The following is a 22,118-nucleotide window of genomic DNA, read 5'->3' on the forward strand; positions in this document are numbered from 1 at the left end:
AATCTATCTAGTAAGTTTTTCAAAATTTTAGTTCATTGTATTTTTTTTTTTAGTTCTATAATTTCCCTTTGGTTCTTTTGATTAAGAATCCCACCCCCCCCCCAAAAAAAAGATTTTTCCCTGAGCTTTTCAATTTGTTCATTTATTTCAAGATAATCTGTAAGGACTGTTGAAGCATTTTTGTGATGATTGCTTGACAGTCCCTGTCAGACAATTCCACATCTGATCCCTTTCTGTGGCCCCTGATGCTCTCTTCCTATTCAAGCTGTGAATTTTGACTTAAATCATCCCCCAACCATGACTGGACAGTTTGGGTTAGAGAATGAATCCTACGTAAGCCTTCCCTGTCATTTTGCCAGGTGGTGGCTTTTTGCAGGCGAGGGCTTCCTGGGCTGCTCCTCTGGGTTGTGATTCTCATGGCGGTGCAGTTCTCAGAGTCCTTGTCATCCTATGCTGGTCTATTTTATTCATCCGGTGCCACTGAGCACTGAGGAACCCACTTGATTCTTTGGGATTGCCTATGGGGGTAGAGGTGCTTCTCGTGCTACTCAGAGTTGCTGGGTGGGAGGGGAGATACCAATTGAGGTGAACTTGCTATTCACAGGCTCCTGCCTTGTGTCTGTTAAATCCATGGATGGTAGTCAAGCTTCTCTCACTGCTCGGTGGGGGGTCTAAGGAAACACAGATGTCCCTGGGCACCTCTGCTACCGACTGGAGGTTTAGAAGATAATGGGCCTAGACCCCCCCATTGAGTAGGGTGCCGGAGAGTGCAAGTTGTGTGTTTCCTAGACCCTGGCCAGCCTACTTTCCTCCTCCTGTCACTGAGACTTCTACAATTATCTGTGGTGTCACTAAGAAGCTGTGTTTGGTTGGAAGGAACAGGAAGAGATTAGTCAATATCACTAGGCTTGATAACCTCTTGTTAGCTATTGGTTTCAGATAGGCTCTCGCCTTATAGTCTCCTATTTCTAACTCTCAGGTGCTGCTATTGCAGGTGGGTACCCCGGGACAGCTTCCACCATCACCTTTACAGCAGTTCCATATCCATCGGCGTCATTCTCAATTTCCTTCTCCCAGAATCCTTGGCAACTAAATTTGCTTTGTATCTTTGTAGATTTGCCTAGTCTGGACATTTTCTCTAAGTGGAGACATATAGCATGTGTCATTTTGTGCCTGGCTTCTTTTGCTGAACTTGTTTTCCAGGTTCATCTTGTTTTTTTAGTATTCATCTTTTTTTAAGCCTTTATTTATGGATATACATTTTATTTATCTATATTTATCTGTTTATCAGTCACTTTCCTCTTTTTGCCTGTTGTAAATAATACTACTTTTAATGTTCCATAGAAGACATATATTTTCATTTCTCCTTTCCTCCCCCACAAGATAGGATTTCTCTGTGTAGTCATGGTTGTCTTGGAACTTACTCTGTAGACTAGGCTGGCAGTAGAATCTCACTGTGGATTGCACTTATGGTTCCTTGATGGCTGACGATGCGGGGTATGTCTCCCTGTGCTCAATGGTATATCTTCTTAGCAGAAGAGTTTATTCCAGTGCTTGGTCCATTTTTCAATGTTTTTGCTTGAGTATTTTAAGTTGAGGACCTTTGCTTTCATTCTGAAGGAGATGGTATTCATGATGTTCTCTGTTTGGGAGGGATGGAATCACTTCAAGTGCTGCATAGAGAAATAGGGAGGTACAAAATAGATCTTCGTGATGAGTCACGGGTTATCCAGGTGAGGAAAGAAGTTGATTGGCCTGAGGGAACAGAGAAGTTGGTGGTGCCTTATGAAGAGGAATGCACAGAGTTTGCTGATTTTTTTTTTAATTTGGCTGTGTCTCATTATATAGCTCTGGCTGACCTCTATAAAGTCACAGAGATCTGCCTGTTTCTGCCTGCTGAGTGCTGGGATTAAAGGTGTGCACCACCATGTCTGGCTGCTGATGGATCTTATGTGAACGGTTGAAGTGCTTATCATTGAGAAGCATGAAGGTCACAGCAACTGAGACTGCCTTCATGCCATATAATTTCTGAAACACAAGTGAGCCTCTTCATCAAAGGAAATTTGTTTTCCCAAGGTCTGGAGGCCAAAAGTCTGAAATGAGTGTCTGCAGGGCTACCCCCTCTCAAACCTGCAGTGGAAGACCCTTCCTGTTTCTTCTAGCTCCTGGTTACGAGGCTGTCAGTCAGTCCCTCATCATCTTTGGCTTTGTGGTACCAACACTGCAGTCTTTGTCCCACTGTGCCTGTGTCTAAATTTCCCCTTTCCCACAAGGATATTAGGCACAGGAGCGGGGCCTGGCTTAATGATATGACCTTGATTACACTTGAGAGGACTGTTTCCAAACCAGGTCATGGTTCAGTACTGTGACTGAGGTCTTCAAAACAGCTTTACAGGAGACACACCTCTTCCCACAGTGAGGGGGAACAACAGAGCAATTTGGGGATGAAGGAGGAAGCCAAGCCTCAGAGGGGTTATGTCCAAGAGTCCCATTAGGCCTCTTAGAGAAGGTGCCGAGGAGGCTGCTGAAGAATGGTTTTTAAAAACGTGACTCATGCGACTCTACAGCGAAGATGTGTCAAAGATTTATTTAATCATCAATGAACAAAGTCAGCCTGATGGTGAGACCAATTCATGAGACTGAGGCATTTACAGTGACTGACATAGAACTTGTTTGAGTAGACTTGCTAACCTAGATTACAAAATAAAACTATTAATTCTCTTCAGGGTCTTCAAACTGCCACTCTTTTATCATCTTTGCCCCTGGGCAGAAATAATTTTCTATTATTCACTATTGAGTTATTTGCACTGTCATCAGATAAGAATCAAAATTTAACTTAGCCATCTGCTTTCTGTAAGTTAAAACAAAACAAAACAAAACTCTACCTGCCAGGTGTTGGTGGCGCATGCCTTTAGTCCCAGCACTCGGGAGGCAGAGGCAGGTGGATCTCTGTGAGTTGGAGACCAGCCTGGGTCTACAAGAGCTAGTTCCAGGGCAGCCTCCAAAGCCACAGAGAAACCCTGTCTCAAAAAAGAAAAAAAAAAAAAAACCACCACCAACAACAACAAAAAACTCTATCTTTACTGACTTGTCTAACGCAATGCATACCCGAGGAATCTGAAAGTTCCCTTGGTGAGTCCTCTGGACACCATTCAAGCTGATGTTGAAGAGACACATGCTACTCTTTTGTTTAATCCTAAATTTTGGAAAAGCTTCATTAGTTCCCACTTGTGATGGTAATCTTCAAGGGTTATTGTTGTCCCAGGAGAGTCAGTTTCCTTGTGTGCTGACCTGATTCGTGTGCACAGGCACTGTGAGAAGTGCTAATTAACATGGACGAACCTCCTTGTCAGGTGGTACATCTAAGCCATGCATTACACAAGACCAAGGCCGGAAAATCAGCTCTGTCTGGAGATGTCATCATGAGGAATGTGGGACTGAGCCTCAATTATGCCTCAGGTATATTCTGACTTACCTTTCTATCCCTTGGTTAGGAAACTGAGCCAAACTAATCTGGAGTTTGCTAACAGTTCTTGTGTGTGTGGGTGAGTTCCCATTTTCTCACCAGCCTCAGTAGCTACCACGGTTCCTGGTTTTCCAGACTGTGTCTTTGTGTAGGGGCGGGCCTTTGTATGTCAGAGTACAGGTGCCTGGCAAGCATGGGTCTGAGGGTGGTGTGAAGCAACTCATGTACTCCAAACTTCATTCCATTATGGTGGACATGCCATGTGGCTCATGAGAAATTTAAGACCTTGTAAGGTCTTAATATAAGGCCTTAGTTATACAAATAATCTGATTCCCCAGTGAAAAGAACAAACAATTTCTATCATAACTATGCAAATCATTCAATTTTCTCTAAGAGGAAAGGTTCTAAGATGGACATGGAAGCAAATACCCTCAATCTCAGCACTTTGGAGACTGAGGCAAAAGGTCTGAGTTAAAGGCCAGTCTGGGCTACAGAGTGAGTTCCAGAACAGCCTGGGCATGTGGAGTCGTGTTGTCCCCCCCCCCCAAACACACAAAGAAGAGGCACAGCAGGGTGGTGACCCACTTAATCCCATCCTTTGGGAGGCAGAATCTGGCAGATCTCTTTGAGTTTGAGGCCAACCTGGTCTACAGAGAGATTTCCAGGATACCCAGAGCTACACAAAGAAGCCCTGTCTCAAAAACAAAACAACAACAACAACAAAAAATTAAAAAATATAGTTCAATCATTGAGCATGGTCACAATCAAGGCCAGCCTGTGCTATACACAGCAAGTTCCAATCTAGCCTGAGCTACATATTGAGACCCTATCTCAAAAACAAAAATCAAAGAATAGCAAATCCAACAAATTGAATTAAAAATTTTTGATAGATCTACTTCAATCATAATTCTTTATTTGAAACTATTCATGCCATCTCTTGTCATTTTCCATTTTTTTTCTTTATGAGAAGCCTTCTCTTTGTAACTCAGGCTGGCCTGGAATTCACTTTGTAGCCCAGTCTAGTCTCAAACTCACAATATTTCTTCCTTAGCTACCTACAGTAGTGCCAGGATTGTGTGTATATAACACAATGCCTAGCTCACGTTATGTTCCTTAGTTGCTATGCTTTACTCTTTTTTGTTGCCATTTTGTTTTTTGAGATAGGGTTTCTATATGTAGCCCTGGCTGTCCTGGAACTCAATCTGTAGACCAGGCAGGCCTTGAACTTAGTGTTTGGAGTGAGGGTATGAGCTGTCACTGCCTGGAGATTTAGTCTTTTATCTTTGTCCTTCTGTTTGTTAGTGTTATGGATTTTTCTTCATCTTTTCCTTACATTTGAAAGGTGCGAGTCACATTTCCATTTTTTCAGGTGGAAATTTTGATATTTTAATATTATAGTTCATTTTCTTTGGATTCTAAAGTCCTCTAATCATACAATTTAAGAATGTTGCCGGGCAGTGGTTCCAGGACAGCTTCCAAAGCCGTAGAGAAACAGTCTTGGAAAAAAAAAGTCATTGCACTTGCATTTTTTTCTTTTTCTTCCTTTTTTCTTTCTTTTTCCAGACAGGGTTTCTCTGTGTAACAGCTCTGGCTGTCCTGGAACTCACTTTATAGACCAGCCTGGCCTTGAACTCATAGAGATCCTCCTGCTTCTGCCTTCCCAGTGCTGTGATTAAAAGTGTGTTATCGAATTTTCACTTCTTGTTGCTGCTTCTCTTCACATATGTAGTAGAGTTTGTCTGACATTTTTGGATACTTTCTGACATTACATACTTGTTTCATGGCTTGCTACTGATTTCATTTTTAATTTTCCTAACATGTATCTTTTTGTCATTTTTTTGTTTGTTTTTTGTTTTTCCAGACAGGGTTTCTCTGTGTAGCTTTGGAGCCTGTCCTGGCACACTAGAGCAGGCTGGTCTCAAACTCGCAGAGATCTACCTCTGCCTCTGCCTCCCAAGTGCTGGGATTAAAGGCCTCTTCTAGTCATTTTTAAAGATATTTGTTTCAGGAAACTTGATTGTCTATGGACTAAGAATCCATCTACTAGTTTCTACTGTATATGAATTCTAGATTCAATTTTTTTAGACTTTTGGTAATTCATCCTACATACATTATTTGAACCACCATACAGAAGGTCCTTTCTCTCTGATAGCTTCTCCGTTGCTTTCATCCTTGAAATTGCAGGATGTCTTGGTTTCATGCTTGCATGTGGGACTCCCCCAGCCTTCTAAGCATGGCTTTCATTCTCTGAGGAGTCACATTCCCCCTCAGTCCTTCCTGCTCTCTGAAGGTTTCATGTCTTTAATCTTTTGTTTTATGAGATCGTGTCTTACTTTTTTACTCTATGTTGTGGGAAATCCTTCACTTGCTGGTTTGCATATAGTTTTCCCAGGGTAGAGAGAAGGTCCAGGGCTTATCATGCTTGTTCTTCGACTGGTTGTCCTGGTATGCTTGGATTCAGCTAAGTGGACATCTATAGAGGAGGCAACATTTGCAGTTCCTGGCTTTGTGGTAGATGTGCTCAGGCCTCCCAGAGCTGCTGTTCCTATCATGGCACAACGATGTTCTAGAAGGGAGTACGAGCTAAATGTGGGACCTTGCTTCTGAGTGGCTACAGGATGACTTTGGCTCCAGAATTAACCCACCTTTAAAAAGTTTATTTTCTAACAGGGAAATCACCTTTAATCCCAGGACTCAGGAGGCAGACAGGTAAGAGAAAGTTCCAGGACAGCTGGAAAACAAAACAAAACAGACAACAATAACAAAAAGACTTTATTTCCAAACCATAGTTTGACTGCAGTGGGGCACGAATATTGGTCAGCAAAAAGCTCATGGGACTCCAGTCCCAACCTGGGATGCTTAGGTGAGCAAGACTGTATTGTCCCAGTAACTGTTTGGTGTCACATCCTGAGAGGTGGTCCTGTCCTGCCTACTGTGTGGAGGAAGACTCTCCAGCTCAGGAAGATGGGGGTTCCAGTCTTGAGTGAAAAGTTTGTCTGTTTATCTGAGGCATCCACCTTAATACCACTCCTTTATTCCCATGACACCCGTCATAAGCCTTTAAAGGAAACCAAAGAACCACTTAGTCGTCACCCTCGTTTCAAAACATGCAGAGATTAATCTCACAGTGAAAACTCTCAGGAAACCACTAACTTTTAGCCTTTTTTTTTCCGGTTTTTCGAGACAGGGTTTCTCTGTGGCTTTGGAGGCTGTCCTGGAACTAGCTCTTGTAGACCAGGCTGACCTCGAACTCACAGAGATCCGCCTGCCTCTGCCTCCCAAGTGCTAGGCTAAAGTAGACGTAACCAACTGGAGAGTAAGACCTGTGTCTCTGAGCTACCCACAGGGATCTCGAAACCTTCAGCAGTCTCTACAGCCCAGGGTTCTCAACCTGTAAGTTGAGACCCATACACAGGGGTCCTGTATTAGATATCCTGCATATCAGATATTTACATTATAATTCATAACAGTAGAAAAATTAGTTAGGAAGTAGCAAGTAAATAACTTTATGGTTGGGGGTCACCACAACATGAGAAACTGTATTAAAGGTGGCAGCATTAGGAAGGTTGAGAACCAATGCTCTACAGTTTTACCAGGTCCTAGGTAGAGACATCCGATATCCCTGCTTAATACCTGTACTAGTGAAATGCTTAAAAGAAGGCCCGAGTCAGTTGTGGTGGCCCAGGCCTTTAATTCCAGCACTTGGGAGGCAGGTCTCTGTGAGTTTGAGGCCAGCCTGGTCTACGTAGTGACTTCCAGGACAGCATGAACTACACAGTGAGACCCTGTCTCAAAACCACAAACAAAAACGAAGGCCTATGTTGGGGACATGCGCCCCCAGACCTGGCTGCTCCATACTTTTTGAGACCTCCATACTTGTTAAGGTCACAAGTCATCCACAATTCCTTTCTATACCCTGTCCTAACCAATCACTGACCCCCTCCTTGTGACCTCTCTAGTGACACCTTAGGGTCCTCCAATGATAGCCATTTATGTCTCAAAGGGATCCACACTTGTCTGGTGACCCTTCCTCAGGGACCACATTTCCATCCCCTAAGTAACCCCTCATGAACCACCCTGGTCATGTGACACCATCAAACCCTCACTTACCCTCCTCAGGCTGTCTACTCTTGATTTCCTCAGGAGCCATCGCCTGGAGGACACACTCTCAGGAGACCCTACCTGCCCCTGAGGGTCAGCATTATTGCCCTACTCAGTGCTACTACAGCCCCTAGTAAACACCATCTGGTTACCCCAGCGGCAGTCCTTCCCTCTTCATCCTTCAGGAGCCCCACCCTTTCCTCCTCAGAACCACCCTTCCTAGTCACCCCACTTCAGCAGCACTCCTCCCCCGTCCTCAGGATCCCCACCCTTACTCCCCTAGAGAGAGCCACCCTTCCTGGTCACCCCACTGTAGCCTTCGCGTCCTGCCCCGCCCCCTCATCCCGGCTTGGCGCGGCGCGCGTCATGGCGGCGGCGGGCGGGGCGCGTCTCGCACGCAGCGCGCCGGGCGGAGCGCTCGCCGCATTGTTTGCTTCGCTGGGGAGCGAGCAGCGCCTCGGCAGGCGTCCGAGAAGCTCCGCGTCCGTGTCCTCCGCCCGGCCGGGCCCCGAGCCGGCCTCAGCCGGCCGTGCCGGCGCCGCCGACCCCGCCCGAGCCGCGGCGCCCTGCGGGCCCGGAGCCGCCGGTCGAGCGCGCCCCGGAGCCCGGCGGGGCTCGGCTGCGCGGCCGTTGGCGGAGGAGCCGCGGCGCCATTAGCGCCGCCTCGGCCGCGCCGGCCCCCGCGCCTGCCCGCCCGCCGGGCTCCCGCGGCCGCGGCGCCCCGAAGGTGAGTGTCTGGCGGTCGCCGCTCTCCGCCCGCTTCGCCGGCCGGGGCGGAGGTGCCGGCGCCATGTTTGGCGGCCGCGGCGGCGGCTCCGCATTGTCCGCGGGCGGGGAGGCCGGAGAATCGGAGCGGCGAGGCCCGGAGGCCGTGAGGCCTGGCAGGCGCGGGGGCCGGAGGAACTGAGAAGGCCGGGCCGGCGTGGGCCGCGGTGAGCCGGCGCGCCCGAGGGTGCCGAGATCGGTGCAGGCGGCTTGCCGAAGAGGGAGGCGAGGCCGCGGCTGGATCGCGGAGGCGGAGGCCGCAGCCGGGTGGGGGCGGAGAGGGACACAGAGGCCGCGGCGGGGTCGGGGAGACAGACTGAGGCGTAGAAGGAGGCCGCCGCGGCGCGGGAGGCGCGGCCAAGAGAATGGAGCCGGCGGCGGGGCTCAGGAGGCGGGGAAGCAGTCGGGCCGGGCGGGCGGGCTCTGCACGCCCCGGCTGTCGGTCTGAGCGGCCGGGGCAACATCGAAGCCGGGCGTCAGACAGCGGAGGAGGCGGAAGGCCTGGGGTCTCGCGGCGTCTGCCCACGTCCTCGCCCGTAGTCTTGGCGGCGCGGAGCGGGTCGCATTATGTAACAGATAGGTCCGATCTATTTTGCCAAGACAGGAAACTCCCTCGAAAAGGGACGGGCTCGGAAGATTTCCTAAGTCGAGCGCGTCCGGGTATCTCCGGAGCAAGCCTGTAGCTCCGCCAAACTCCGTGGATGTGTGCAGGAAACGCTGAGAAACGAACGCGCGTGCGCGGCTTTCTTGGGCCTTTTAGGAGAGAAGCAACTTTCCTGTGCATAATTTGCAGAAAAACACAGCTCCTCTTCATGCACTACAGTTGTGACACACTTATGCACACCTAGGAAACCGCCCCCTTAATGGAGGATTTTCCCTTCACCCAGCTGCGACTGTTGAGAGTTTCTGTCATCTGGTAACATATAGTTACAGAGTTGGGGTATTTATTTACTGTCTTAACACCTGCTGGGTCTAGCACTGTCCCGAGTTTGTGTTCACTCTTTGCACGGTCACACGGCCCTTAGAGGTGTGTCTCTTTCCTGTGTGTGCTTGTATAGTGAGGGGTAGAAGCTGGAAGTTTAAATGGCTTGCCTACAAACACCCAGACAGGAAATGAATTGAGCTGATGTTGAGCGTGGAGTCTTTACCTCTTTTTGCCAGCAAAGCTTTTTAGGATGTGTTTAGCACAGTTATTTCTGGAGAAGCATGCTTATTGCCTTTCTGATCCCTCCATGGAAATGCTTGTTTCTGCACAGAGACAGAGGGTCAAAGTGCTGGGTATAGGAAAAACCAGGAAGCAGATGAGATTGTTGGTCACTGTGCTGAGCGGTGCTGCTAAATGCCCTCTTTCCGCGGGTCACAATTACATTTTCAAATTACAGAGTGACTGTGGCCATTAAGTATTAGGTTCAGTTCTTGGAGAAAAGTGGTTTAAAGATCTTCAGTGCTCACTAGAAGAGTGTGGGATTTGAAGGGCTGGTTACAGTACTTTACTGTAGAGGAGAAAATTATAAGTTTGTCTTTAATTTGGGAGCTGTTGCTTCTATCCTGCTTTGGTAGTGATTTGTGAAGTGTCCTGGGTGCAGTAGTTTTTTCTGTGCAGGATACTTGGATGTACATCTCTCTTTTAAGGGATGCTGCTTGAGACCTAGAACTGGCTAGGGTGTCGTTGTTGACAGTTCCCTGAGAATCCAGGGTTGAGTAGGCACCTGGAGGTCCCACAGATGTAGGTGCATTGGGGTCTGGCTGACCACAGTATTCTCTTGTTCATAGGGAGAATTTTCACACAGAAAGGTGATTCTCTGCAGCCTGTAAGATCTGTCTTACAAACTGCATATAGGATTTGCAGAGATTTCTTTTTGGGACTTAACATTTGAAGTCTTCTGTTTGAATTTTTCTCAAAGACTGGTAAGATAACTGAGGTTGTGGATCCAGGCATCCTTTTAAGAGCACTGATTCTGGGCTGTTCTGACATTTGAGCTTGGGATGTTTGAGTTAGTCTTACTTGGCTTCTTAGCAGTGAAGTGGGCTTGTTCAGAGGGAGGAGTTTGAGTGGTCTCTGCCCTTGTTGCTCCATATGCTTGTCCACTTGACTACTGGCTCAGAATGGACGTGTCTGCTCTTAAGACATACAGACACTAAGTCACCTCAGGGAAAACCAAAAGAAAGAGGAGTCCACTACAATGAGGTGGTAGAGTAGACTGTTAATGCCCTGATTTTGTCCATACTGGAAATGAACAAATCTCTGCATTGAAGTTTTCAGGCATGCGAACCAGTTCAGGGTAGGGGAACTCTGCAGGCTCTTTGTGGTTTGAAGGAACCCATTCTTTCTTTGGAGCAAGAGCTGAGCATTTTCAAGTGTGTCAGGAAAGAGAGCAGAGATGCCCTTTGACATCTTGCCCACAACTAGGTTGACTTGAAGAGTATGTGTCCCAGCACATAGCCAGGTCCTGGCCCGAATGAGAGGGAAAGGCTGATTGATGCTGCTGCCCATGGGGGTATCCCGGGTGGTCACTGCTTCGGCTCAGGGGAAGATACATTGGACTGCTTGGGGAAAAGAGATGCCACAAATCTGTTCAGGGTTCTCTTCTAAGTCCTGATGAGACTGTGTGTGTGTTTTAGGATGTGGAAAGAATGAACTACTACATGTTTCTAGCCCCCAGCAGCAAGGTTTATAGGAACATCAGCTGGGCAGTAGTGGGAAAGAGAAAGACTTTTCTAAAAGGTTAAGACTAGATGGCCACTGAGCATACCTTTGTTGGGCCACAAATCATAGTCTCTATGTGTTATGAAGTCTGTCTGAAAAACTGTCCTATACTTGTGAGTGAAGGGCCAGTGTCTCAACTCTGGCCGATATGTTGCTGTTTTGTAGGTGACTTTTGGCTTGAACTAAAAAGGTGACTCGTGGATAGTATGCACCTGTGCCCAAGCCATTCAGCAAGAACCCTGAGGACCGCTGCCTCCTGCTGCCTCTGTGCCTATCAGTACCTTTACTTGAGTGTGGTGAGGGGTACTATTGAAGGCTTATTGAAATGTCCTAGAAGTTAGTTGTTTGGAAGTCTTAGAAGTATTCAAGCTCTGAGCTTCATTTGTGGGGTGTTGAGTTGATTTGTTAGTGCTACCCAAGCATATTTTGTGGTTTTCTGAAGCCTTTTGTAATCCTGCATGGAATTAACTGTTTCCTTGACTTTATTTTAGGTAATCATTGCCAAATGAGGAGGAAAGGACGATGTCATCGAGGCTCTGCAGCGAGGCATCCTTCTTCCCCGTGCAGTATTAAACACTCCCCCACTCGAGAAACATTAACATACGCACAAGCTCAAAGGATGGTGGAGATAGAAATTGAAGGGCGCTTGCATCGGATCAGTATTTTTGATCCCTTGGAGATCATACTAGAAGATGACCTCACTGCTCAAGAAATGAGTGAATGCAACAGTAATAAAGAAAACAGTGAGAGGCCTCCTGTTTGCTTAAGAACTAAGCGTCATAAAAACAACAGAGTCAAAAAGAAAAATGAAGCTCTGCCCAGCACCCATGGCACACCAGCTTCAACCAGTGCCCTTCCTGAGCCCAAGGTTCGAATTGTGGAGTATAGTCCTCCATCTGCACCCAGGAGGCCCCCTGTGTACTACAAGTTCATTGAGAAGTCAGCTGAGGAGCTGGACAATGAAGTAGAGTACGACATGGATGAGGAAGATTATGCCTGGTTAGAGATCATCAACGAGAAGCGGAAAGGTGACTGTGTGTCTGCTGTGTCACAGAATATGTTTGAGTTCCTGATGGACCGCTTTGAGAAGGAGTCATACTGTGAGAACCAGAAGCAAGGTGAGCAGCAGTCATTGATTGATGAGGATGCCGTTTGCTGCATCTGCATGGATGGGGAGTGTCAGAACAGCAATGTGATACTCTTTTGTGACATGTGTAACCTGGCTGTGCACCAGGAGTGCTATGGGGTTCCCTACATCCCCGAGGGCCAGTGGCTTTGCCGCCACTGCCTGCAGTCTCGGGCCCGCCCTGCGGATTGCGTGTTGTGCCCGAATAAGGGTGGTGCCTTCAAAAAGACGGACGATGACCGCTGGGGCCATGTGGTATGTGCCCTGTGGATCCCAGAGGTTGGCTTTGCCAACACGGTATTCATTGAGCCCATCGATGGTGTGAGGAACATACCTCCTGCTCGGTGGAAACTGACATGCTACCTCTGTAAGCAGAAAGGCGTGGGTGCCTGCATTCAGTGCCACAAAGCAAACTGCTACACAGCATTCCATGTGACATGTGCCCAGAAGGCTGGCCTGTACATGAAGATGGAGCCTGTGAAGGAGCTGACTGGAGGCAGCACCACGTTCTCTGTCAGAAAGACTGCTTTCTGTGATGTCCACACACCTCCGGGCTGTACCCGGAGGCCTCTGAACATTTATGGAGATGCTGAGATGAAAAATGGTGTCTGTCGAAAAGAAAGCTCAGTCAAAACGGTCAGGTCTACGTCCAAGGTCAGGAAAAAAGCAAAAAAGGCTAAGAAAACACTGGCTGAACCCTGTGCGGTTCTGCCGACTGTGTGTGCTCCGTATATTCCCCCTCAGAGGTAAGTGCATCTGAGCTTCCAGATGAGCCTGAACTGAAGGACTTGATGGAGGACACAGATTAGGGCTGTTTGTTTACTGTACCTCCTGATAGTCTGTTTCTTAAGCCATGTTTCCATTCATTTGCTACTCTCCAGTGGGGCAGAAATGTAAGAGAAGTTCTAGATTGGAATAATCTACAGGTTTTTTGTGAGGAGTTAGTCTTGAGTATAAGGTAGACATGGGCTTCTGGATTTCATAACATCCTAGGTTTTGTTCCCATCTATAATGCAATTAAACTCCTTTCCTACCAGATCTTGGAACCTTAAGTTAAAGAGAAACGTGGCTGGAAAAGCGAACCACCATCCTCTTACTGTAAGGTGACCCCTGAGGTGAGGTTAGAATGGGAGCTGCAGTTAGCAGGGAGATGGTGGTCTTCCTGCTGCTAGTCTTGAACTCAGGGATCTTCTGCCTCCAGCTCCCAAGTGCGGGATAAAGGTTGCTCACCACCACACCTGACTTCTTTTGCTGATGGTGTCATCAGTCATGCAGGGCTGCTGTGTGAAGGCCCATAGTCTGTTCCTGGTGGTAGGAGTGGGTCCTGCTGTGTTCTTCTATGCTGCTTAGGGACCTCTTCAAATCCCCCTCAGTTTTCCTTGATCTGTCCTCAATCCTTGTGTCTTCTGGATATAACTCCTTGGCTTGCCTTTTTGTTCCATTATTTTAGAAAAAAATTCACATCAGAGCACCCATTTGAACCCTGTCCTTGAGCCTGGAGGAAGTAATTTTCTGTGAAGGGTGTGGGTGTTTAGTCTTGTCAGGTGTGTAAAGCCACAAGATAATGGTGTTCAGGTGAGGCAGACAGCTGCTCTTAAAGCAGCATATATGGGTGTTGGTGACAGGGACTGCTTTGTGAAAATAGTTGGCAAACAAGTGGACAGTAGACTTTCAGGACATTTTCATTGCTAAAGGACTGAGGCGGTCTTTAACACAGTGAGCGTTAGTTTTTTTCCAATGTCTATTTTGAAGAAGTTCCTCATTCTTAGTAGTTTGAGATTGATTATACAGTGGAGTTTAGCACTACTGTGTCACAGTGAGCTTACTGACTGAGTTGGGAGGTAGCACCTTCTATGTCCAAGGCAGAAAGGATAGGGTTGTATCAAGAGCTTCTGCTCAAGAGCCATGAAAAAGTTTAGTTTTACCAAAAACTGAAGTAAATGAAACAGCAGTGCTTCTCTGGCCAGCCCAGATACTATCTGTTCCAGGTGACGGGTGCAATTCCTTACCCTGCCCTGTGGTTCCTGATGTTCAGGTTTTGGAAATGAGCTCTGCCAGATGGGTGGGGCTGTTGGAAGGAGGATCTGTTTGCAGGTGAGAACAGAGGCTCTTTGGCCTTCTGGGGCCAGACCCATTGAGGAAAGGACTTGAAACTTTAAATACTACAGGGTCTGTTGTAGAGTTCAAGTGAGAGGTGCTGCCCGGCTCATGGACTTCTCTCCCAGACAAGTGTTATCTGAGGGCTAGGATCACCTGAGACTTACCGAGCACGCTGGGTTCTCCTCATCCTTGTGAGTCTCTTGGCTTTAATCTGTTAAGTGCTGACCATGTCCTGTCCTGTCTTGTCTTATTTTGTCCCGTTCTGTTTTGTTTTGAGACAGATCTCACTGAGTAGCCTAGGCTTGCCTTGCCTCAGACTCACTATAAAGCTCAGGCAGGTCTCCAGCTCACAGCCTCAGCATCAACATCTTGAGTAATGGAATTACAGGTCTAAGCCAGCATCCCTGGCTGCTGCTGCTGCTGTAAGATTTATTCAGCTGTGTGTATGAATGTTTTGACTGCATGTAAGTATGTGCACCATGTGTGTGACCGGTTCCTGCCAAAGTCAGAAGGACTTCAGATCCCCTGACACTGGAGTTACAGGTGGTTTTTGTGAGTCACCATGTCGGGTGCTGGAAATTGAACTCACATCCTTTGCAAGAGAAACAAGTGCTTTTAACCACAGAGCCATTTCTCAAGTCCCCTTTTTTTCTTTACTTGATTTAGTAACAAACTTAAGTCAGCTTTGAATAGCGATAAAAAGTATATCTGAACCAGATTTTTATACTGTTGAACTTAAAGAGCCTGTATTGTCCCAGTCTCCAGGGTATTCTGATATCTTTGGCTACTGTGTTCCAGGACAAGCTCCCGCTACCCTCAGTGAGGAGGGTTATGAAGGTTATAGTGTGGGCTGTAGTTAGAGGCAGAGGCTGCTGCTTCTCAAAGTTTAGTCTGTCAACTAGAGTGTCATGTGACATTCCAGGCTAGTTCAGGAGCAGGCAGGGTCTCAATGGAAGAGGAAAGGACAAGGGCCAATCCAAACAGTTGTCTGAGGAGAACTTTAACAAAGTGTGTCGCTAGTGTTTATTCCTGTTTTTATTATTTAGCATTTGTAAACCATAAAGATTGCTTTTGACTTGTTTAAGCCATGAACTTTGGAGAGCAGATAGTCTTGGCTTTGCCCACTTTTTGAGGAACTGTGAATTTTTGGTTAGACACCTCCTTGGCACTAGCTTTAACCAATAGACTGAGGGCAGTGCTGGGTGTGGTGGTGCACACCTTAAATCACAACCCTTGGGAAGCAGAGGCAGGAGGATATCTGAGTTAATAAAGACTAGCCTGCTCTACATAGTCAGGACAGCCAGGATAGCCAGGATTACATTGAGAGACCCTGTCTCCAAAAGGGAAAAAAGTTATGAAGAAAATAAGTATTTAAATTTGGGGAAGCTTGAAGAGGAAAATCTAAAAGATTTTTCCCCCCTAGGAAAAACATTTTGGTGTGTATTTAGTCCTTTTTCTATGCTCTTCTGATGGAATTTGTTGTCACCTTGCTTATTCCCCTCATTCTTTTTTCACAGAGGAGGGAAGAGGATGGGTGAAGGGTGGTGCTGCTTAGTTTCCATGGTGTTCCAAGCTACAAGTCCTCTGAAGTATTAAGACTGCTAATTTTCTTGCCCTGGCTATGCCGGGCCATGCTTTTTATTTCCAGGAATGTGGCTGCTTGTGAATGTGTGGCTGTTGTCTGCCTAGATCTGGCCTGAGACTTAAAGCCTCTAGCAACTTGGATAATTGCTGTGCAGTTAGTTTATTCAGTACAGGAGATCCCTAAGTAGTGAGTTGTTACTGGGTTATCAGTGAGACTGAGGCTCCTTCTCTTTGGTGGTATTCACAATGGCAGTTCTTGATCTTGCTTTTGACTATTGTATTGAATTCTGGCTTGGGTTTTATACATTTTTCCTCCTCTATGCTTCTGGTAGTTAATTATATAGCTAGTCCTTGACTTACAGTTTGATTAATTTTTTTGTTTTATATTATGAGACAGGGTTTCTCTGTGTTACCCTGGCTGTCCTGGAACTTGCTCTGTAGGCCAGGCTGGCTTCGAGCTCACAGAGATCTACCTGCTTCTGCTTACCAAGTGCTGGGATCAAATGGCATTACAACCAACTTTTTTTTTTTTAAAGTTTTGATATGGTCTTGCTATGTAGTGTTGGCTGTCTTGGAGTGTGCTGTGTAGATTAGACTAGCCTCAAACTCACTGAGATCCACCAGCCTCTGCCTCCTGAGCACTGGAACTAAATGTGAGTAGCGGCATGCCTGGTTGAGTTACCAGTTTTGAAAATGCTATGCGTTCAGTACCAAATACACTTTGAATTTTGCCCTCTCTGGGCTAGCAGTACATACACTTTGGAGATGATGGGTGGTACACTGATGTGAGCCACAGCTTTCATGAGCTGTACACAGAGGTTGACTGAGAACACTTGGTGAGGAACTGTATCGCTTCACTAGGCTGTTTGGTAGGATAGATGCAAGAAATGAACTTTTGACTTGTGTGAGGTTATCAGCATGTTAAAGAGCATCTGTATTTGATAAACATTTCCATCTGCCACAGGTTGGCTCCATCCCTCCCAGGTGGAAGCCCTGCTCTGCATGTACTGAGAGCAGTGTAGGGATGTTCGCTGCTGTGGGAGGCCCTGGAAAGCAGACAGATGCATCTACAATAGTGATACTGGGAAGAAGCATTGAAACAACCAACTGAAAAGTACAAAATGGCATACTGTGGAAGGCAGGGAACCCATCCTGATATCTGGCAAGTGGAAAGAGCCAAATGGATCTGGGGGGATCAGTGGGTCTGTCTACTCAGTACAACAGCACACCTTCTAATGTGTTATATTATCCTACCCTTGTAGAGTTGTGTCACTATTGATCTGAAGTTTGTGTGTCAGGCCACCCATCTTACTGACTCTGTTTGCACCATCTGGACACCATCCCCTGGTGGGCCTGGGTGTTTTATCCTTAGGCACTCAGCAGAGGGGGCATCTCCTGTATGGCTGATTTTCTCCTTCTCTTAAATCTCTTCATAGTTATTTTGATGGAGGTAGAGGTAGATATTTATTTTAGAAGTTTATCACTGGAGGCAGGTTTTTGTTGAGGTCTCACTACTGCTACTGCCCAGTGTGAATCCACTTAAAGCTAACAGTAGGGTGGACTTTGATGCCAGAGCTGCCCAGGGTCCCTTCCCTTGGGACTCTGAAGTCAGCAAGACACCCAAGAACAAAAAAGACTCCTGTTAGTTCAGCTAGTTACTTACTGCTGGTGTTCTGCTGTGAACTGTGTATACTTGTACATGGATTGTGGAGACTTACACGTATGCCCTTAAATGGTCAGGTACCTTTCAGGGCATAGGCCTCTGCGGTGTGGAAGAACACCAACATGTCCTAAGTCTTATACATGCCCAACTTCTAGAGGTAATCTCGACGCCTGGCTGTTGACTCCATGTTCCATGCCCTTAACCCATCCTGCTTCACACAATGCTCAGGCCCTGTGAATCATAGGAAGACCATTCTGATTGCTGTTTTGTTCTGAGGTGTCATATCATTGGGCCAAATGGAAGGTAAGGGGCCAGAGAGCCTGGAGGTAGGCAGGCCAGGCACCCACAGGGCTGGGGTGTATCTGTACACCCCTTTCAGCTACTGCTGTGACTGTTGAGTTTTTTCAACCTTCCTGGGTGTGGAAGTTTTCAGTCTTTGTCTTCTGTGATACCTGGAAGAATGTTCTTTGTAGTTTGTCTGCTGTTTCCTTTTGCCTCACTGAAGTTGAGCCTGAGTATAGACTCAGTCTTCCTCCTGTGTTCTCTAGAGCAGTGTTTCTCAACCTTCCTAATGCTGTCATCCTTTAATAGTTTCTTATATTGTGGTGATCACTCCCCCCAAACCATAACATTTTTGTTGCTAGTTTATAACTGTAATTTTGCTACTGTTATACACTGTAATGGAAATATTTTTGGAAATAGAGGTTTGCAAAAGGGGTTGTTGCTTCTCCACAGATTGAGAACCCTGATCTAGAGTCATATGAAGCCTACCTACCTGTTCTCTATGGGTCATGATGGTGTTGCTTCTTTTTTTTTTTTTTTTTTTTTTTTTTAATTTGAGACAGGGATTCACTGTGTTAACCTGGCTGGCTAGAACTCACAGAGATCTGCCTCTACTTCTCTCCCAGTTGTTGGAATTAAAGGCATGTGCCACCATGCCCAGCTGTGTTGGTCTTTTTTTTTTTTTCCGAGACAGGGTTTCTCTGTGTTGTTTTGGAGCCTGTCCTGGAACCCGCTCTGTAGACCAGGCTGGTCTCAAACTCCCAGAGATCCACCTGCCTCTGCCTTCCGAGTGCTGGGATTAAAGGCATGCACCACCAACACCCGGCTGTGTTGGTCTTTTTACTCTGCTGTTGGTGAGGGTGTTGTTTCTTGGTGTGTAGTCTGACATCTTTGGTGAGACTTGAAACATTTCCAGACTGAGGGTTGTTTCTGCTTGGCCATTCTTCCCTTTGGTGGTTAAAATAAGTGTTCATCCTCAGGTGGCCTTGTCTTCTCCATGGTGCCTGCTGCTTTGTCAGTCACTTGAGTAGTCTGGGAAGTTACCTGACATGTAGGACATGGGCATTGTGAGGGGTCCTGGAGGGTGGGAGAGGAGAGCCATTTCTCATTATCTCATGGGATGTAAGGGGTCAACCATTTGATAGCATTATTAATAAATCTGCCTCTGAGATCTCCAGGTCATTTCCTTGTGCTGAGTGTCTTGTTATAGGCATGCCTAACTTGCCAGCTCTCTCTTGGTGACTGTAACTGTTGTGGTCTTGGCAGTGCCAGACTTCTTGTGGCCATCTGTTGACCAGAGGGTGTTTGTGCTCTATGCCTAGAGATAAATTGTAGGCTTTTGAGTCCTCAGAGGCAAAACCCCAAGGCTTTTAAAATGATACTTTTTTTTTTTTGATTTACTAATTCTAGTTATGGATACTGTAACTCGAGAAACTCTTGCCAGCTTGACCATGAACTTCCTGAATATGAGTAGAGTTGATTATATTTAGGATGTGTGGGAAAGAAGGCTGGTTTCACAAATTGCACTGTCCAGAAATGACTTGTGTGGAGGGAGCATCTTCAGAGGTTCTGGACCTGTGCATGTATATAGCTAGAAGGAATGTCGTTTTCCCACTTGTCAAGAGTTTTGCCTAGGAAATTCTAAATAAGGGAAAAAACTAGAGTCTAACATAATCTGAATTATCAAGTGTAACAGAGTACTACAGGATCATCTTTGGAGCCCTGAAGTCCCTGATCCTGTTCTCTTTTCTTTTTTTTTTTTTTAAAGGCAGGGTTTCTCTGTGTAGCTTTGGAGCCTGTCCTGGAACTTGCTCTGTGGAACAGGCTGGCCTTGAACTCACAGAAAGAAATCTGCCTGCCTCTGCCCCCTGAGTGCTGGAGTGTGTGATACCACTGCCCAACCCTGTTCTCATTTTTATAACAGCTTTACATAACTCTGGGATGTTGGCTCTGTCAAGCACTCACACACACCTGTGGCGGATTATTTAAACTCTTATGCACTATTCTCTTCCCGTGTGCTTTTTGTGCTGCCATCTCCAGTGGCCCACCCGGCAGCACGAAGGAGGAGGCCATTCCTTGATGATGAGGGGCTGTATGTCACTGAACCTTTGAAGGCGCTGTCTTGATATGGCTTTGGGGGTGGATGTATGTGGCCACAGTTGTTACAGTGTGGGTGGATATAGGCAGGTTACCCTATCTGACACGTCTCTCGGTGTCTTGAATTTGCCACCACACCCCCCCCACCTTATTGAGCTCTAACTAGTCATTGTATCTCCCACTCTTCTGCAAGGCCTGTCTTCTCATTTTTAGTATGATTTAACCCCCCCACCCCCCCAAAAAAAAAGCTTTAAAAAAGTATAGAGAAGGCTAGGTATTGGTGGCGCACACCTTTAATCCCAGCACTGGGGAGGCAGAGGCAGGCGGATCTCTGAGTTCGAGGCCAGCCTGGTCTACAGAGTGAGTGCCAGGACAGGCTCCAGAGTTACACAGAGAAACCCTGTCTTGAAAAAAAAAAAACCTCCATAAAAAGAAAATGCAGAGTCTATTTGTTGAGCAACTTAACTTCAGAAGTTCTTGTGACTGGCCAGTCCTCCCTTGCTTGTACCTTTCTTTTCCTTGTTAGACACAAGTTCCAGCCATGTGACTCTGCCCATGACCCTACAGTGTTTAAAGATTCTTCTCATAACTGGAGATTTATAGTTATTGATGAAGTGAGTGTTGGCCTGTGGGTCAGTCTTTTTCTGTGTGGACTCTGCCTTTTTGGTTAGACTTAAGAAAATCAGTCAATCCTGGAGGTCAGAGAGTTCTGTTTTCTGCAGAGCCTTGGGGGCCTAGAGTTGTTTGTTCAGGATCATGGGAGGGAGCTAAGTGCATGCTCCCTCCATCCTGTTTGCTGGTTGTTCCTGCTGTAGACTTTCCTGCTGTCACAGACCCACGGTTACCTCTTGTTCTTGCTTCTGCTCCACAGCATTGTTGAATGTAGTAGGATGGTAGCTCATAGCATCTGGGGCTTTCTGCTGACTGTCCCCATGATAGCAACGTTCTATAAGAGTACTGGTTAGGGACTACCTCACCACTTATATAGGGTTTTTTTTTTGTTTTTTGTTTGCTTTAAATTTTATTTTATGTGTATTGATGTTTTGTCTGCATGTGTGTCTGTGTGAGGATGTGGGAATCCCTGGAACTGTAGTTACAGACAGCTTTGAGCTGCCATGTAGGTGCTGGGAATTGAACCCAGGTCCTTTGGATTAGCAACTAGTACTCTTAACTATTGAACCATCTCTCTAGCCTGTTGTTTTGTTTTGTTTTGAGACAGGGTCTGTACATAGCTTTTGCTGTCCTGGAACTCACTATGTAAAGCAGTGCCCTGCCTCTGCCTCCCCAGTCTACACCTGGCTAATATGAGAGGGACCAGTGGGGCCCTGTCTCAAAACAACCTCCTCACCCCCCAAAAAAGCCAAAAATAACATTAGCATTTCATGACTGCAAGATACAGGATTTTTGTTTTTATATTGATAGACTGTAAATCTTAAGATTGTCTTTGTGGACAATGTCTGAAAATGACAGTTTGGGTGGGCTTTTCTGATCTTTTAGCTTTCTTTATCTAAACTCAGATGAGGCCTGCCTGTTGAGCTGACCAGACTCTAATACTATACTGTGTACTGTGATATTTATGTAGGATGTTAAAAAAAAAAAACCAAACCAAACTAAGACAGTCTCATTATGTGTCCCCAGCTGTCCTGGAACTCACTGTAAGTCAGGCTAGTCTCGAACTCAGAGATCTGCCTGCCTCTGTCTCCTGAGTGCTGGGACTAAAGGGGTATGCCACCACACCTGGCTTCAGTGTAGTTTCACAAGACTGGTTATCATTTCCATGGATGAATATTAGTGTTTTTCATTTTACTTTTGAGACAGTCTTTGTGTGCAATCTAGGCTGTCTTCAAGCTCTCCATCCTGCCGCAGATTCTCAGGTGTTGGATGACAGGTTTGTCTCCTATATCCCGCTTTCTTCCTGGTTTCTGCTTTCATTGACTAAGGTGTTAGAAATCCTGGCCACATCTCTAAGTAGACTGTACAAAAACAGTCTGGTAAGAAGTCATAAGCTGGTTGTAACCAGCTGACTTCACTTTAGACCTAGGATTTTTCTAGTTAGAAGTAGGCAAAATCTACACCTCCAAAGGTTAGGGTATGTGAGTCACTTGTCAGCTTCACTTTGCAAGCATCTCTTCAGACTTTTCAGCAAAATGGTCCACTTAGTTTTTCTCTTGCATTTTGTTTTTGTTCTTTGTTTACTAGCTGTATTCAGGAAGGCTTGAGAAATTCT

At 46.4% G+C, this 22,118-nt stretch overlaps 1 protein-coding gene and 1 long non-coding RNA gene across 8 annotated transcripts in view; one reads left to right on the forward strand and one right to left on the reverse strand.

Annotated features, from left to right (window-relative positions):
• Window positions 1–6,220: 6,220 nt before the first annotated feature.
• Window positions 6,221–7,860, reverse strand: LOC110340379. Its single transcript, XR_002382172.2, has 2 exons — window positions 7,577–7,860; window positions 6,221–6,524 (listed from the first exon to the last, which is right to left on the reverse strand). It is a non-coding gene; the product is annotated as an uncharacterized LOC110340379 (long non-coding RNA).
• Window positions 7,861–8,151: 291 nt separating this feature from the next.
• The window catches only part of Brd1 (bromodomain containing 1), a 46,762-nt gene continuing 32,795 nt past the window's right edge, over window positions 8,152–22,118 (forward strand). For 2 of the 7 annotated variants that reach the window (XM_040754020.1, XM_040754019.1), the window contains exons 1-2: window positions 8,152–8,294; window positions 11,531–12,911. In XM_040754020.1, the coding sequence (XP_040609954.1) occupies window positions 11,545–12,911 (1,367 nt within the window). In that variant the 5' untranslated portion in view covers window positions 8,152–8,294; window positions 11,531–11,544. Of the gene's footprint in view, window positions 8,295–8,344; window positions 8,500–11,530; window positions 12,912–22,118 lie in introns of those variants that run through there. The other 5 variants (XR_005880064.1, XM_040754017.1, XM_040754018.1 and 2 more) reach the window with 5 other exon arrangements.

The sequence above is a fragment of the Mesocricetus auratus genome, unplaced genomic scaffold (assembly GCF_017639785.1).
Source record: "Mesocricetus auratus isolate SY011 unplaced genomic scaffold, BCM_Maur_2.0 Super-Scaffold_100010, whole genome shotgun sequence".
Taxonomy (NCBI): Eukaryota; Metazoa; Chordata; class Mammalia; order Rodentia; family Cricetidae; genus Mesocricetus; species Mesocricetus auratus.